The sequence below is a fragment of the Lagenorhynchus albirostris genome, chromosome 11, assembly GCF_949774975.1.
Source record: "Lagenorhynchus albirostris chromosome 11, mLagAlb1.1, whole genome shotgun sequence".
NCBI classification, from domain to species: Eukaryota; Metazoa; Chordata; class Mammalia; order Artiodactyla; family Delphinidae; genus Lagenorhynchus; species Lagenorhynchus albirostris.
Genome location: NC_083105.1, coordinates 101,742,106 through 101,757,256, shown reverse-complemented (window position 1 = coordinate 101,757,256; position 15,151 = coordinate 101,742,106). Strand labels below are relative to the sequence as shown.

General features: G+C 38.5%; 1 protein-coding gene across 28 annotated transcripts in view; it reads right to left on the bottom strand.

The window, feature by feature from the left end:
- WNK1 (WNK lysine deficient protein kinase 1) overlaps positions 1–15,151 on the bottom strand; it is a 135,895-nt gene that overhangs the window by 63,263 nt on the left and 57,481 nt on the right. For all 28 annotated transcript variants that reach the window (XM_060164374.1, XM_060164378.1, XM_060164380.1 and 25 more), the window contains exons 2-4: positions 10,542–10,714; positions 3,819–4,039; positions 1,450–1,607 (exon numbers count right to left, since the gene is read on the bottom strand). In XM_060164374.1, coding sequence (XP_060020357.1) covers positions 1,450–1,607; positions 3,819–4,039; positions 10,542–10,714 — 552 coding nt within the window. The remainder of the gene's footprint in view (positions 1–1,449; positions 1,608–3,818; positions 4,040–10,541; positions 10,715–15,151) is intronic.

Sequence of the window (15,151 nt, the reverse complement as noted above, 5' to 3'; positions counted from 1 at the left end):
TCTTTTGGTTTCCCCCTCAACCATTTAGGAATGTGAAAAGAATTCTTAGCTCATGGCTGTACAAAAATGGGTAGGAGGCTGGATTTGGCCCATGGATCATAGTTTGCTAATCCCTGGTTTAGAGTGTGATGGAGTGAAGAAGTTATAGACAGTAAGTTAGTAAATAAATTACACAAACCATTTTACGTACAAACTGTATATTTTATAGTCCTAAAATTTAATGTATTTAACCTCTTAATCAGGTTTAATATTCAGTTTGATCTCCTTAAGAAGATATGTATTTACAAAGGGTATTTTCACATTATTATTGTTTTCATAAATATTAGGTGGAAAAGAACACGTTAGCTTAATTGAATTCAAATTCATAAAGAAAATCAATCTCTTGTCCATCCACTTTGGCCATCTCTACTTTAACTCCTTATTTCAGTCTATCGGTTATTCCTTCAGATTAGTGCAATAGCCACTTAACTGGGTTTTCAGCTTTTTAGTGTTTCCTCATAAATCCATCCTCCACTCTGCAGCCAGAAAACTCTTTTAAAAATTTAAGTCTGATCTTATGACACCTACCAAGTCTTTTTTTGGGGGGGGACAGGGGGCGGGGGCTGCATCTCGTGGCCTGTGGGATCTTAGCTCCCCGACCAGGGATTGAACTCAGGCCCTTGGCAGTGAAGGCACGAAGTCCTAACCACTGGACCGCCAGGGAATTCCTACAACACCTACCAAGTCTTATAGCGGCTGCAATGGTTCCCTCAGTGCTCAAGTATAGTCTAAACTTTCACTTTCCTCCCTTATCCCTTGTCTCTTCTTTTTCCTGTTTTCAAACTGTAGACATACAAAGATTTTTCACATGCAACTCTTAGTCTTTCCCTATTTATTTAACATAATTTTCCTAACCTGTCCAAACTCAATTAGGCACTACTTCTTTCTATGTGCTTCTGTTACATACTTATCCCTAGAATAACTGCTTTTATACACTATGGTAACTGTCTGGTTTACTTGTTTGTTCTCCTTTGCCTAGTAATAAGCTCTTGAGAGACAGGTTTGTGTTTTACTTAACTATAATATTCAATACCTAGGATCTAGAAAGAAGTCTGGAACATAATAGAGACTTAAATATTTGTTGGATGAACCCATGAACTGTTACGGGTTGAACTGCGTCCCCCGCCCGCCCCCCCCACAAAAGATATGTTAAAATTCTGATCCTCAGTTTCTCAGAATGTGACCTTATTTGGAAATAGGATCGCTGCAGGTATAATTAGTTAGAATGAGGTCAACCCGGAGCTGGGTGGCCACAGCTCAATCTGACCAGTCCTTATAAGAAGAGGAGACACGAGACACAGATGAGCGGTGAACTCCATGTGATGCTTTCTAGTGCTGTTCCCTTTTGCACGGTTTGATGTTATACAGCTTCTTAGCCTAAGATCACCAGTCAGTTAGGACAAGACTTACACTGGTCACTCGACGGTAGATCTGTGCAGCATTTTGGCACTCGGAGTAAGGGTATTCAGATGTGGCCATCTCAAGCATGCACATCCCAAAAGCATAAACGTCAACGGATTCATCATATTTCTCTTCATACATCTCAGGGGCCATGAACTCTGGGGTACCTTAAATTAAAAGAATGATTCAGACTCAGTGTGAGGAGAAGCTGCAATTCATGGGGAGGGCAACAGCAGAGGGGTTGACCTGTGAGAGAGAAGAAAGTGGAAGGGGGGTAAGAGGTGAGGGAGGAAAAAGAAAGAAAGGTAGGTAGGTGGTGGGGGGAGAGGAAAGAAATCGTCTTAGTCTGTTCCATCATATATGTTATAGATCTTACACTACAACTCCTTTATAAAAACTGGCGTAGGATCAAGTGTCTATTTATTTACTGTTTCAAATGGATTAGTGTTATACCATGTCAAAATAGAGCCTTGCATAAAAGATAAACTGATATATTGAAAACAAATGGAAGGAAAAGGTAAGAGACTACTAAGGAATAAAGTAGATATAATGCCATCTACCTGTAAGATAGGATGATGGGTTAAAAAAGATCAAAATCCTTGTCTGCCCCCTACTGTATGGTAGCTGTAAGGTTAACATTCATATAATAGCTAGTCTCTTGCCATTAACATTCCATCTGATCAGTTTCACTTTTTAAGGCGGCTTTTCAGTAAAAAACAGATATTCAATACATTTTTAAAACGGTAAAATAAACTGTAATTGTCTATAAAGGCCACTCACCAGAGCCCTTTTCTTCACACACTTACCACCCCCCCCCAGTACACAAACCTACTGCAGATGTAAGAAGTGTAGTGAGGCACATCCTACAGACACACACACAAATAATTCGGTCTGCACTTGAGTTCTCAGACTGAATTATGAGCATAGAGTGAGTGTATGATTCCACACACCAGGTTTCCAATGTTTCCAAAGAAATTAAGCCCGAATACCTCAAATTATAGGACATTTCTAAGAACAGGCTTGCACACTATGGTTTAAACAAAAAAAGAAATAAGAAAAAACCCTCTTGGGACAGAGATTAAGATGCCAAAGACAATCAAAGAACTGTTTCCTATAAGGAGGGCAAAAAGGAAATTCATCTTTAAATAACTCTTCCCAGGAACACTATTTCGTAAGGATGTGCAAATTACTGGTGTTCAATGTTTTTCTTACTAAAACATAGGATTCTAGCCCACTTAAAAATGAATGGCTTGGGATTCCCTGGTGGCGCAGTGGTTGAGAGTCTGCCTGCCGATGCAGGGGACACGGGTTCGTGCCCCGGTCCGGGAGGATCCCACATGCTGCGGAGTGGCTGGGCCCGTGAGCCATGGCCGCTGAGCCTGCGCGTCCGGAGCCTGTGCTCCGCAACGGGAGAGGCCACAACGGTGAGAGGCCCGCGTACTGCAAAAAAAAAAAAAAAAAAAAAAAAAAGGCTTTCTTGCTGTTGTTATTGTCATCACCTTTGGGGAGAGTAGAGTGTTTGTGAAGATTTCAAGTTTTCAAATTGTCATACCCTCTTCAGAAAGTGAAAGCTTATAAAATAATCAGCATTAAATTATTTTTCCAGCTACAACTCTCTAACATAACAGTTAAAGGCTGAAAGGACAGACTTGTTGTATAGATCAGTGATTCTCAAGAATGATGATTTGCCCTATAGGGGACATCTAGCAATGTCCAGAGACATTTTTGGTTGTAACAACTGGGGGTAAGTTGGCAAGGGGGCATGCTACTGGCATCCAGTGAGTAGGACCAGGGATGCTGCTAAATCATCTTACAATGAACAGGTCAGTCCTTACAACAAAGAGCTGGCCAACCCGAAGTGTCAATAGTACTGAGGCTGAAAACTGTTTCAGGTATATCTTCTGAAGAGTAGGAGTTAAAAAAAAGTTGATAATGAACCATCATATTTTCACATTTTAAAATAAAGTTTTAATAGGCAGATATTTTTGAATATATATCTATGCAACAGACTTCTTCAGAAACTAAATTATATATAAATTCAATTTCTTTTATGGGGAAAGTAACATACTTTATCTGTTATATAAGTAAGTATATGATACTAAGTATCAATGAAATGACTCAGTAAGGTTAACAATTATTACATAATGTTTTGTAGGCAAAGTTCACCTTACTTCTCTTCATATAACTTTACAAAACAACAATGGTCTTCAAGATGATTCTAGAGGCAAAGAAATAGAGAACTCCACATCACTTCCTGGGTTCAAGCTCTGAATTTCTGAAGGTTTATTTCACATAATAAAAGCTCTGACAAGGTCAGGTTTCTAAATAAAAGGAATGTCAGAAAGCCAGTGAGACTGCAAGGTACACCTGAAACATACCTATCACACTCTTGGCAAAAGAAGCCCGCTTCAGGGTTGCCAGACCTAGGTCTCCAATCTTGACTGAGCCTGTAGGGCCAGTGATAAAGATGTTGTCACACTTAAGATCCCGGTGAATAATAGGTGGAGTTCGAGTATGAAGAAACTGAAGTCCTTTAAGAATCTGACGGCACCAGCTTCTCAGAACTTTGATCTTCATCACCTTAAACCTTTTCAGGTACCTAGAAAAGGCAAGGTACACCAAACAGGTTATCAATGATATGCATTTATTACTTTGAAGAATTCCATTAAATTCTAGCATATCTGAGATGGGAATATCAAGTTCAGAATATTAAGATTCAGTAAGCTTAGGTTAGTGCTACTTTTAGTAAGGTTAAAGGGGATAGGATAATAAGTAGTTGGCAAGCAAATTCTGATAACAAAGCACAAAAAATAAATTCCTTAAAATTAGATCACTGCTAAAATGATTTAAAAGTTAAGAGGCAGAGTTCGACTTCTGGTAATGGTGAAGCAACTCTTATTGGATGCAGATATAATTATAAACTCTAGTAAATACACACACACACAACTACTCGAAAGCTCTGGAGGAATCAAAATCAGGCATAAACTGGAAGGGAGTACACACGAGGGAAAAGGGAAAGCACTAGTCTGTGGGGGTCGCTCAAACCTGGACTGAAACCTGGAGCATTACTGGCTGAGGAATGAATACGAGGATAGAGTTCAAGATTACCTCAGGGTCTAGAACAATGCTATTCAACAGAACTTTCTACAATGACAGTCTGTCCAATACAATATTCACTAGACAAATAAGAATATTCTTTTTTTTTTTTTTCGGTATGCGGGCCTCTCCCATTGCGGAGCACAGGCTCTGGACGCACAGGCTCAGCGGCCATGGCTCACGGGCCCAGCCACTCCGCGGCATGTGGGATCCTCCCAGACCGGGGCACGAACCCGTGTCCCCTGCATCGGCAGGCAGACTCTCAACCACTGCACCACCAGGGAAGCCCAAGAATATTCATATTTAAATGAATTAATTAAAATAAAAAATTTTCATTTCCCAGCTGCACTAGTCACATTTCAAGTGCTCAACAACTGCATTGTAGCAAGTGGCTACCATTTTGGATGGTGCAGATTACAGAACATTTCCATCACCACAGAAAGTTCTGTTGGACAGCAGAGATCTAAAAAGTGAAGGAGGCAGGGCGGGGGGCTGGAGGGTGGGGGTGGTGTGTAATCCCAGAAAGGAGGTACAGGGGCTTCCCTGGTGGCGCAGTGGTTAAGAATCCGCCTGCCAATGCAGGGGACACAGTTCAAGCCCTGGTCCGGGAAGATCCCACATGCCGCGAGCAACTAAGCCCATGCACCACAACTACTGAGCCTGTGCTCTAGAGTCCGTGAGCCACAACTACTGAGCCCACGCACCGTAACTACTGAAGCCCTAGTGTCTAGAGCTGGTGTTCTGCAACAAAAGAAGCCACTGCAATGAGAAGTCCGTGCACCGCAACAAAGAGTAGCCCCCGCTCGCTGCAACTAGAGAAAGCCCATGTGCAGCAATGAAGACCCAATGCAGCCAAAAGATAAATAAATTTTTTTTAAAAAAGGAGGTATAGGGCTTCCCTGGTGGTGCAGTGGTTGAGAGTCCGCCTGCCGATGCAGGGGACATGGGTTCGTGCCCCGGTCCGGGAAGATCCCACATGCCGCAGAGCGGCTGGGCCCGTGAGCCATGGCCGCTGAGCCTGCGCGTCCGGAGCCTGTGCTCCGCAACGAGAGAGGCCGTAACAGTGAGAGGCCCGTGTACCGCAAAAAAAAAAAAAAGGGGGTATAGAAGGGCATCTCCAAATTCTGTATATTCACTCTGCCTAAATCTCTGGCTGACCTCTGAAATATGTGTGTGTGTAGCAGAGTCCAAGCAGCCCAGCTAATGTTAAAAGAACAGGACAGAGATTTCTGATTAACTGAGGTCTGATGCTATTTTATCTGGAAATATTCAGGGAAAAAATGAAGAGCACTGATGGTAAATATAAAAGACTACATTTTCCTATTACTATCTTTATGTTACATATGACTACTTAAAGGAAAATCTGTAACACTGTATTACAGGATCTAAACAATAAATGTAACATATGAAAATTACAGCATAAAGTATAAGTACTAGAAATACATGGGCCTATATTTTTGCAAGTTTCCTTTATTTTACATGAAATTGTACAGTATCAAGCATGTTGTGAAAAGTTAAAGATATAAATGCAGTATCTAAAGCAGCCACTAAAAAAGATATTTCAAATGCACACACACACACACACACACACACACACACACAAGTGGAGTTTAACCAAAAAGCTAATACAGAAACTAATACAAAACCTTAAAAATAAAGTAAAAAATGAAATTCTGCTTCACTTGGGTGGGATATGAGGTAATTAAAGAAAACTAATGGTGAAAGTTGGTTTTATGGTTTAAAAAATATATATAAAAACAGAGTTACTTCTGGAGGGTGAGGAAAGGGCTGCCTGGAAAGGGCTGCCTAGGAAGAAGTTTAAGGGCATGTATTGAGATGATGGAAATGTTCTATATCTTAACGGTTTCAATTACACGAGTGAGGTATCACATTAATAGGACAAAGGGGAAAACAACATGATCATTTCAATTCATGCAGAAAAGGCATCAGACAAAATCCAACACCTTCCCATGATAAAAAAAAAATACTCAAACTAAGAATAGTAGAGAATATATTCAACATGATAAAGAGCATTTATGAAAAACCCACAGCTATACTACAGTGGTGAAACACTGAAAGCTTTCCCATTAAGACTGGGAATAAGACAAGAATAACCACTGCTCTTCAGTGTTGTACTAGAAACTCTAGCCAGATTAATTAGGCAAGAAAAAGAAAGGTACCCAAATTGGAAAGGAAGAAGTAAAACTCCCTCTATTTGCAGATAACAAGATCCTATATATAGAAAATTCTAAAGAATACATACAGACATGCACACACAACTAGAGTTAATAAACGAATTCAGCAAAATTGCCAGCGTACAAGATCAACACGCACAAATGAGTTGTGTTGTACACCCCAACAATTAACAACCTGAAAAGGAAAGCAAGAAAACAATTCCATTTGCAACAACATCCAAAAGAATAAAATACTTAGGAATAAATTTAACCAAGGAAGTGAAAGATTTATACACCAAAAACTAGAAAACACTGTTGAAAGAAATTAAAGGACACCTAAATAAAATGGAGAGATGGGTTCATGGATTGGAAAACAATATAGTGAAGATGGCAATATTAGCCACAGTGACCCACAGATTCGATATATCTATGGATAGATTTGATTATATCTACAGATGCAATCAAAATTCTAGCAGACTTTTTGCAGAAATGGAAAGCTAATCCTCAGGTTCATACGGAATTACAAGGGGCCCCAAATAGCCAAAACAATATCAAAAAAGAAGAACAAAATTGGAGAACTCACTTTTTCCAATTTCAAAACATATCACAAAGCTAGGTTTTGTAGTATTAAAACAGTGTGGTACTAGCATAAGGATAGAACAGTGGAATAATATGGAGGGTCCAGAAATAAACCCATGCATCTATGGTTAAATGATTTTTGACAGGGGTGTCAAGATCATTCAACAGGGAAAGAATAGTCTCTTCAACAAATGGTGCTGGGATATCCACGTGCAACAGAATGGAGTTGGATCCCACACCTCACACATACACAAATGTTAACTCAAAAACTGGAACGATCTAAATAAAAGAGCTAAGCCTATAAAACTCTTAGAAGAAAAAATAGGGGTAAAACTGCATGGCCTTGGTTTTGGCAATGGATTCTTAGATATAACCCTAAAGGCACAAGCAACTAGGGAAAAAAAAACAGATAAACTGGACTTAATCAAAATTTAAAACTTTGTGCATCACATGACGTCATTAAGGAGTGAAAAGAATATATAGAATGGGAAAAATATATTTACAAATCATGTACCTGATAAGGGTTTAGCTTACAGAATATATAAAGAACTCTTACAACTCAACAAAAAGACAAACAACCCAATTTAAAAATGGACAAAGTGGGCAAAGAGTTGAATAGACATTTCTCCAAAGATGTACAACATGCACATGATAAGATGCTCAACATCATTACTCTCTAGGGAAATGCAAATCAAAGAGATACCATGTCACAGCCAGCAAGATGACTATTAAAAAACCAAAAACAAACAAACAAAAAAACCAAGTGTTGGCAAGAATATGGAAAAATTGGAACCCTTATTCATTGCTAGTGGGAATGTAAAATGGTTCAGCCATTGTGGAAAACAGTTTGGTGGTTCCTCAAAAAGTTAAACACAGAATTACCATATGACTCAGCAATTCTACTCGAAGGTATATACGTATCTAAAAGGCATGAAAACGGGTACTCAAATAAGCACTTGTACACAAATGTTCATGTGGAAACAGCCCAAATGTCTATCAATAAGTGAGTGGATAAACAAATTGTGGTATATCCACGAAATATTATTTAGTCATAAAAAGGAATGAAGTACTGATACATGCTACAACATGAACCTTGAAAACATGGTAAGTGAAAGTAGCCAAACACAAACATGTATTTTATATTCCATTTATATGAAATACCTTGATCAGATAAATCCTTAGAGACAGAAAATAGTTGGTGGTTGCCAAAGGCTGGTGCAAAGGAAGAAAGGGGAATTGTTTAATGGGTTTTAGTTTTGCAAGATGAAGAATTCTCAAGATTGGTTACGCAGCAACATGAATATATTTAACTAAACTATACACTTAAAAATGATAAAGGGCTTCCCTGGTGGCACCGTGGTTAAGAATCTGCCTGCCAATGCAGGGGACACGGGTTCGAGCCCTGGTCTGGGATGATCCCACACGCTGCGGAGCAACTAAGCCCGTGTGCCACAACTACTGAGCCTGCGTGCCACAGCTACTGAAGCCCGCGCGCCTAGAGCTGGTGCTCCGCAACAAGAGAAGCCACGGCAATGAGAAGTCCGCACACCGCAAAGAAGAGTAGCCCTCACTCGCTACAACTAGAGAAAGCCCGCACGCAGCAACAAAGACCCAACACAGCCAAAAATAAGAATAAATAAAACAAATTTTTTTAAAATGATTAAGATGGTAAATTTTATACGTTTTTACCAGAGTAAAAAAAAAATGCCCATCTATAAATCCTAGAGATCAGCTAGTCCACTTATTTTACACATGGAGAACTGAGGGCCAGAGAAGGGGATCTACTTGCCCTAAATCACAGCTGGTCAAAGTCAGAGCAGAGAGTAGACTCCTACTCTAAGTCTAGTGCTTTCTACTTTACCTCTTGCTGCTTTTGCTTTGAGGCTCAGAAACTGAAACAGACAATGATGGGGAAAAAAGAACTTTAAACTTAAAAGAAAATGGTTAGAAACTTAGATCATGTGCAATTAAAGAGAAAATATACTACGTGGGAAGGGTAATGGGGAGTAACTGCTTAATGGGTATGGGGTGTTCTTTTAAGGTGATGAAAATGTTTACGAACTTGACAGATGTGGTTACACAACACTGTAAATGTAATAAATGTCACTGATCCTTTAAAAAGGTTAATTTTATGTTATATGAATTTCATCAAAACTTAAAAAAAAACTAACTTTATTTCTATCTACTGACAGACTACTGACAACCCACCAAGTATTCAAACCAGAAAAAGAATATCAAGATGCAGATATACAAACAACTACTACCACAGAATTTTCCTTAATTCATTCAAATATTTATCAAGTTTCAGGCACAGTGCTAGGGAGCACAGTCTAGGAAAAGAAACAGGCATGTGAATAACAAGAAGCGTGGACGACTAGCATAAAGATGCTGCCATAAATATTAGAAAAGTTGGATGGGAAAATTAGAATGTGGAGGAGGGAAATAATCTGTTGGCTTTTCAACATGTTAATTTTGAGCATCCAAGAGCATCCGGGATTTTCTACATCCAGGAAATACAAGACTATGTTTCAAAGATCTGAGATTAATCAGCTCAGTAGCATTAACTACAGAAGGTTATAAAGAATAAATACAGAGACAATTTTTCACTTCTTCCACAAAAAATTTACACCATAGAAGTTACTCTAGTTTCCTCTCTGAGTACAAATAGATACTCTAAGAGACACGGGACTCCAAAGGCATACAGGGAATTTCTGCATTTGACCTATCCATATTCCTGAAAGGGATGATAGGTCTAGATGTTTTGGCTTCAATTTCTGATGCTTTGGGAAATGAAATTATCTAGTGATAAATGTCACAATACAATTTGTATTTGATACAATATGTGCATAGTTGTAGCAAAAACTGCCCAATATGAGGTGATAAAATAAATGGGTAAAGCTTGTCAATAAGCTTCAATTTCATTTTAACCACTAGAGGGCTACCTTGTCATTTGATTTCTGATCTCTTAGCCACTCAATTTTAGAAATGCCAATCACCATAACTTAAAGCAACTAGGTTTATTCTGCAACAACTTCTCATTTAAATACTTACCAATACATAATTATCAAACCACTTTATATACCAGAGGACCTTGTGGGCAGGAAAATGTGCTCATATACTAACATTTGGAGCAACTATTCATTCCCTCCTTAGTATACTGGGCAACAAAAGAAGAACTGATAAGGCCTGAAATAAGAAAATTCAAGTTCTCTCATACTTCTTGGTCAGCTTTTACAATATTGATGAACTTACGTTTTAAGTGTTCCAGATGTCATAAGTTCAGTCACCAAAACGATGCACTTCTTTCCCTTTACTGTGGATTCCCAGGAATCATAGAATCGGACAATATTGGGATGCTGAAGACCCTTTAACATTTCAGCCTCTTCTTTAAATCTCTGCCTCTCAGACTTTGTTAACTTTCGATCCTAAAATCAAAAAGCAAGACAGAATACAGTTCAAGATTGGGAGTTTGGGATTGACATGTACACACTACCATATTTAAGACAGATAACCAACAAGGACCTACTGTACAGCACAGGGAACTCTTGCTCAATATTGTGTAATAACCTAAAAGGGAAAAGAATTTGAAAAAGAATAGATACATGTATATGTATAACTGAATCACTGTGCTGTACACCTAAAACAAAAACAAAGGAAAAAACAAACAGAATATGCTTTTAAGATAATAAAACACCAAGTCACATAGTTACACTTAGATGCTAAACATGTACAAAATTATAATGACCAATACTGTTGAAATAAAACATCCTAACACTGAAGTTACTAATAATAATTTCATCAGCCTGTTATATGAGTGTGAGAACAGGCTAAAGTGTATTTAAGAAAACTCTTGATTATAAAGTCATGCTTGAGGGATTTCCCTGGTGGCGTAGTGGTTAAGAATCCACCTGCCAATGCAGGGGACACAGGTTCGAGCCCTGGTCCGGGAAGATCCTACATGCTGTGGAGCGACTAAGCCTGTGCGCCACAGCTACTAGCCCGCAGGCCACCACTACTGAAGCCCGCACACCTGGAGCCCGTGCTCTGCAACAAGAGAAGCCACCGCAATGAGAAGCCCTGAGAAGCACGCGCACCACAACGAAGAGCAGCCCCTGCTCACCACAACTAGAGAAAGCCTGTGTGCAACAATGAAGACCTAATGCAGCCAAAAAATAAATAAATCAATTACTTAATAAAATAAAGTCATGCTTGAGATTATTTTAGTATTTTTCCTGTTAATATGTGCTTCAGGTACACGTTTTAGATGCAGTTAATTTACCACTTCCAAAATAAGTCACCTATTGACAGAGATATGCAATTTAATAATGGAACAAGTATGGGTTTTGGAAGTGGTGAGATCTAAATATAAATCCTGTCTTGGCTTCAACTAAAATTTCCTTCATGAATAAAGTCAAGTCCTCCGTATTCATGAGTTCACATACCCAGATTCAGCCAACTGCAAGTAAAAAATGGGCGGTGTGTGTGTGTGTGTGTGTTGGGGGGATCAGAAAATTCCAAAAAGCAAAACTTGAATAGTTTGCCCACATGCTGGCTACTATTTACATAGCATTTACACTGTATTAGCTATTATAAGTAATCTAGAGATGATTTAAAAGTATATGGGAAGATATGCAAATACTGTGCCATTTTATAAAAGGGACTTGAGCACCCACAGGGGTGGAGGGTGGGGTCCTGGAACCAATTCCCACCACCCCCCAGGATATTGAGGGATGACTGTGTATACCTTCACCTCATAGGACTCTTGTAAGAATTAAATAATCTACTAGGTAGATTTAATTTAATTTAGTCTACTAGGTAGATTTATTTAAAGTGCCTGGCACTTCATAAGTTAATTCACTTCTTATCTGAGATAACTGGACAAAAGTACTTAATCTGCTCTTCTTCCCTTAACAGAGTCCCATACATACAAACTCTGTACTGTCCTGTAAATTAAAATTGAAACTGTCATGTAATACTCTATCAAAGCACATAATACGTATTTTAACGAAATAGGCCAGGCATACAATAACATAATGTGTCTATGATACAAATAATTAAACATTAAAGACATAATTTAAACCTTCCTATGTAACTAGATGGCCTTTCCCATCACTACTCCTCACCCTTGAATAACAACCACTACCCTGATCAGATATACCATTCCCATATGGGTTTTTACACTTTAGGTGAAATGTTAAGATTTCATAAAAAGAAGTTACAGAGCATGTACTATCTGGAAGGTGGCTATTTTCCACTCAACATTGTTTGAGCTCACCCATGATGGTACAAGGAGACATTACAAGATATCTACCATATTACTGTAACTCCATTCATTATCACTGCTATGCAGTTATCCACTGACTGAATACACCACAATTTATATATAATCTCCTACTGATCAATCTTTAGGCCCTTCCCCATTTTTTTTGCTATTACAATATGGCAAAGGTTTTGCAGTGTTAATCTCTAGGATGCAGGCTCTTATCTTGGAGTCTATAAACACCTTTAAGGCAGGTTTGTGAACCTGTGTGAAAACAAATATATCTTTATTTTTCATTAACCTTGAATTGAAACTTAATATTTCCTTGAATGAATGTACGTACCTAATAGCATTCAGCAGTACCTGTGATTTGTCACCAACAGACCTAGGTATTTTCATATCACGTAACAGTGGTTGCAGATTATCTCAAAATACCACACTAGGCATTACTTTGAAATTATGATAGCTATTAGATCTTCCAGTAGATCTTATTAATATACATTAATAATGCATACTATATCACAAATTTTAAAGTTTTGATAACTATTTTAACATAATTTGTTTCCAATATAGTCCTATGTATTTTACTATATGGACTTAAAACAAAACATTTTTCTAGCCTTCACTAGCCTTCTGGGGCACAAAAAAAAGAGGAAGTACACCTACTAGGATATATAGCTAGCGGTAGAAGTGCATAGGGAATAGGCATCTTCAGTCTTCATAGGTATCAACAAATTGCTTTTCAAAGGGACTGTGCCAACTGAGTTTCCCAACAGCTTTGTATGAAGGTTCCCACTAGAGTACATGGTCACTAGCAGCTGGTATTATCAGACATTAACTTTTGTCAATTTGATGGGTGTAAGTCATGTTCTATAGTTTAATTTACATTTTCAGAGTCACTAAAAAGTGTGAGAAACTTTGTTTTCTTTGCAGACTACTTAAGACCCCTCTTCTGCAAGGAACTGATGCTTTATCTTACTTGTAGCAGTTCTTAATAGATTATGGATGCTAATCCTTTATTGGGTTTTATGAGTTACAAATACCTTTTCTCAATTTGTGGTTTGTATTTTCACCTTGTTTATGATATCTTGATTTACAGATGTTTTTATTTCACTGTATTTCAATTCATCTATCTTTTACTTTATGGTAGGTGGATTTTATGTCTTCAGTAATTTTTCCAGACACTAAGGTCATAAATATTTTTCTTTTCCTTTTTAAAATATAAATTTGTTTTGTTTGCCACATCTGGGAATTGTTGAGGAATTTATTTGGTTGGGTAAAATTAGGGCTGACTGTTATTTCTGTTCTGTATCAGCCAATGGCCCCAATATCATTTAATGAACAATCCATCCTTTCCATAGAAGTACAGTTCTGTCTCTGGATTCTACACTCTATTCCATGGTCTGTCTAGTCCTGCGCTAATACCTCACTTTCTTAATTGCTATCACTCTTGCATGATAGTTTAGATGGGTGTAGAATTCTAGGTTGGTGTTCTTTCAGCACTTTCAAGATACTGTTTCATGGTACTCTGGCGTCTACTGTAGCCCTCAGTATACATGTCCTCCTTTGTAGGTTATCTGTATTTTCTCTCTGGTTACTCTAAAGGCTTTTAAAAAAAATTGTGCTCTGCTCATTCACTACCATGCATCTAAGTTTTATTTTATACATAATGGGGCTAATTGTGCTTTTTAAGCCCAAAGTTTCAGGTATTTGTCTTCGCATCAGGAAAATTCTCAACGATTACCTTTTTGATTACTGCCTCCTTCCATTCTCCATTCTCTTCTAAGATTTTCTATGTATGTCTGTATGTGTTATGTGTAAGGGTGTGTGTGTGTGGAACCTTACTCGATCCTTCATATCTTTTAACTTCTCTCTCATTTTCCATTTCTTTCTCTCTGCTGCCTTCTGGGCAGTGTTCTCAGATCTACCTTCTTGTTCATGAATTCTCTCAAGTTATTATCACGTCTAACCTGCTTATTACCTTAAAATTTGTTTTAATTAATCAAACTTTAAAGTCTAAAGGAGGCAGAGATGCAAAGGACATGTGGCAAGGTCTCAGTCCCTGCTCCAGAAATAAGAGATGAACACAAACTAGACACTTGCAACTAGCCATACAAGTCTGGGTATACTGGTGAGTCAGACATGTATTTGGACATCCATACAGAAAATAAAACGAGGTCAAGCAGTCAGTCTGTCACCAAAAGTACCCACCGGAGGGTCTGATAAAGGGAATTCAGTCACTACTTCAGTCCCTACTTTCCCAGCTAGCATCAAAAACAAAGCAAGGTGGGAAAAAAGGGGAAAAAAAGAAAAAAAGTTGGGCACTAACTAAAGACTTCAGTGGAGAAGGAATTCTCCTGCCACTTCTCTAGGCCCAATGTCTGGGGGAGGGATTTGTCCCCACTCAGTGGTAACCCCACACATGGGGTTTTGAATGAGAAATGATAACTGGCGGCTCAATTTGCAATGATCCCCACCAACCTCCACCCCATCCCTGCTTCATGAACAGACAAGTTTTCCCAGCATCCTCCTTGGAATTTCCTCCCTCTCAGGGTTCATCTCCAAAATTATTTCCATCTCCAAATCATCACTGCAAGATTGC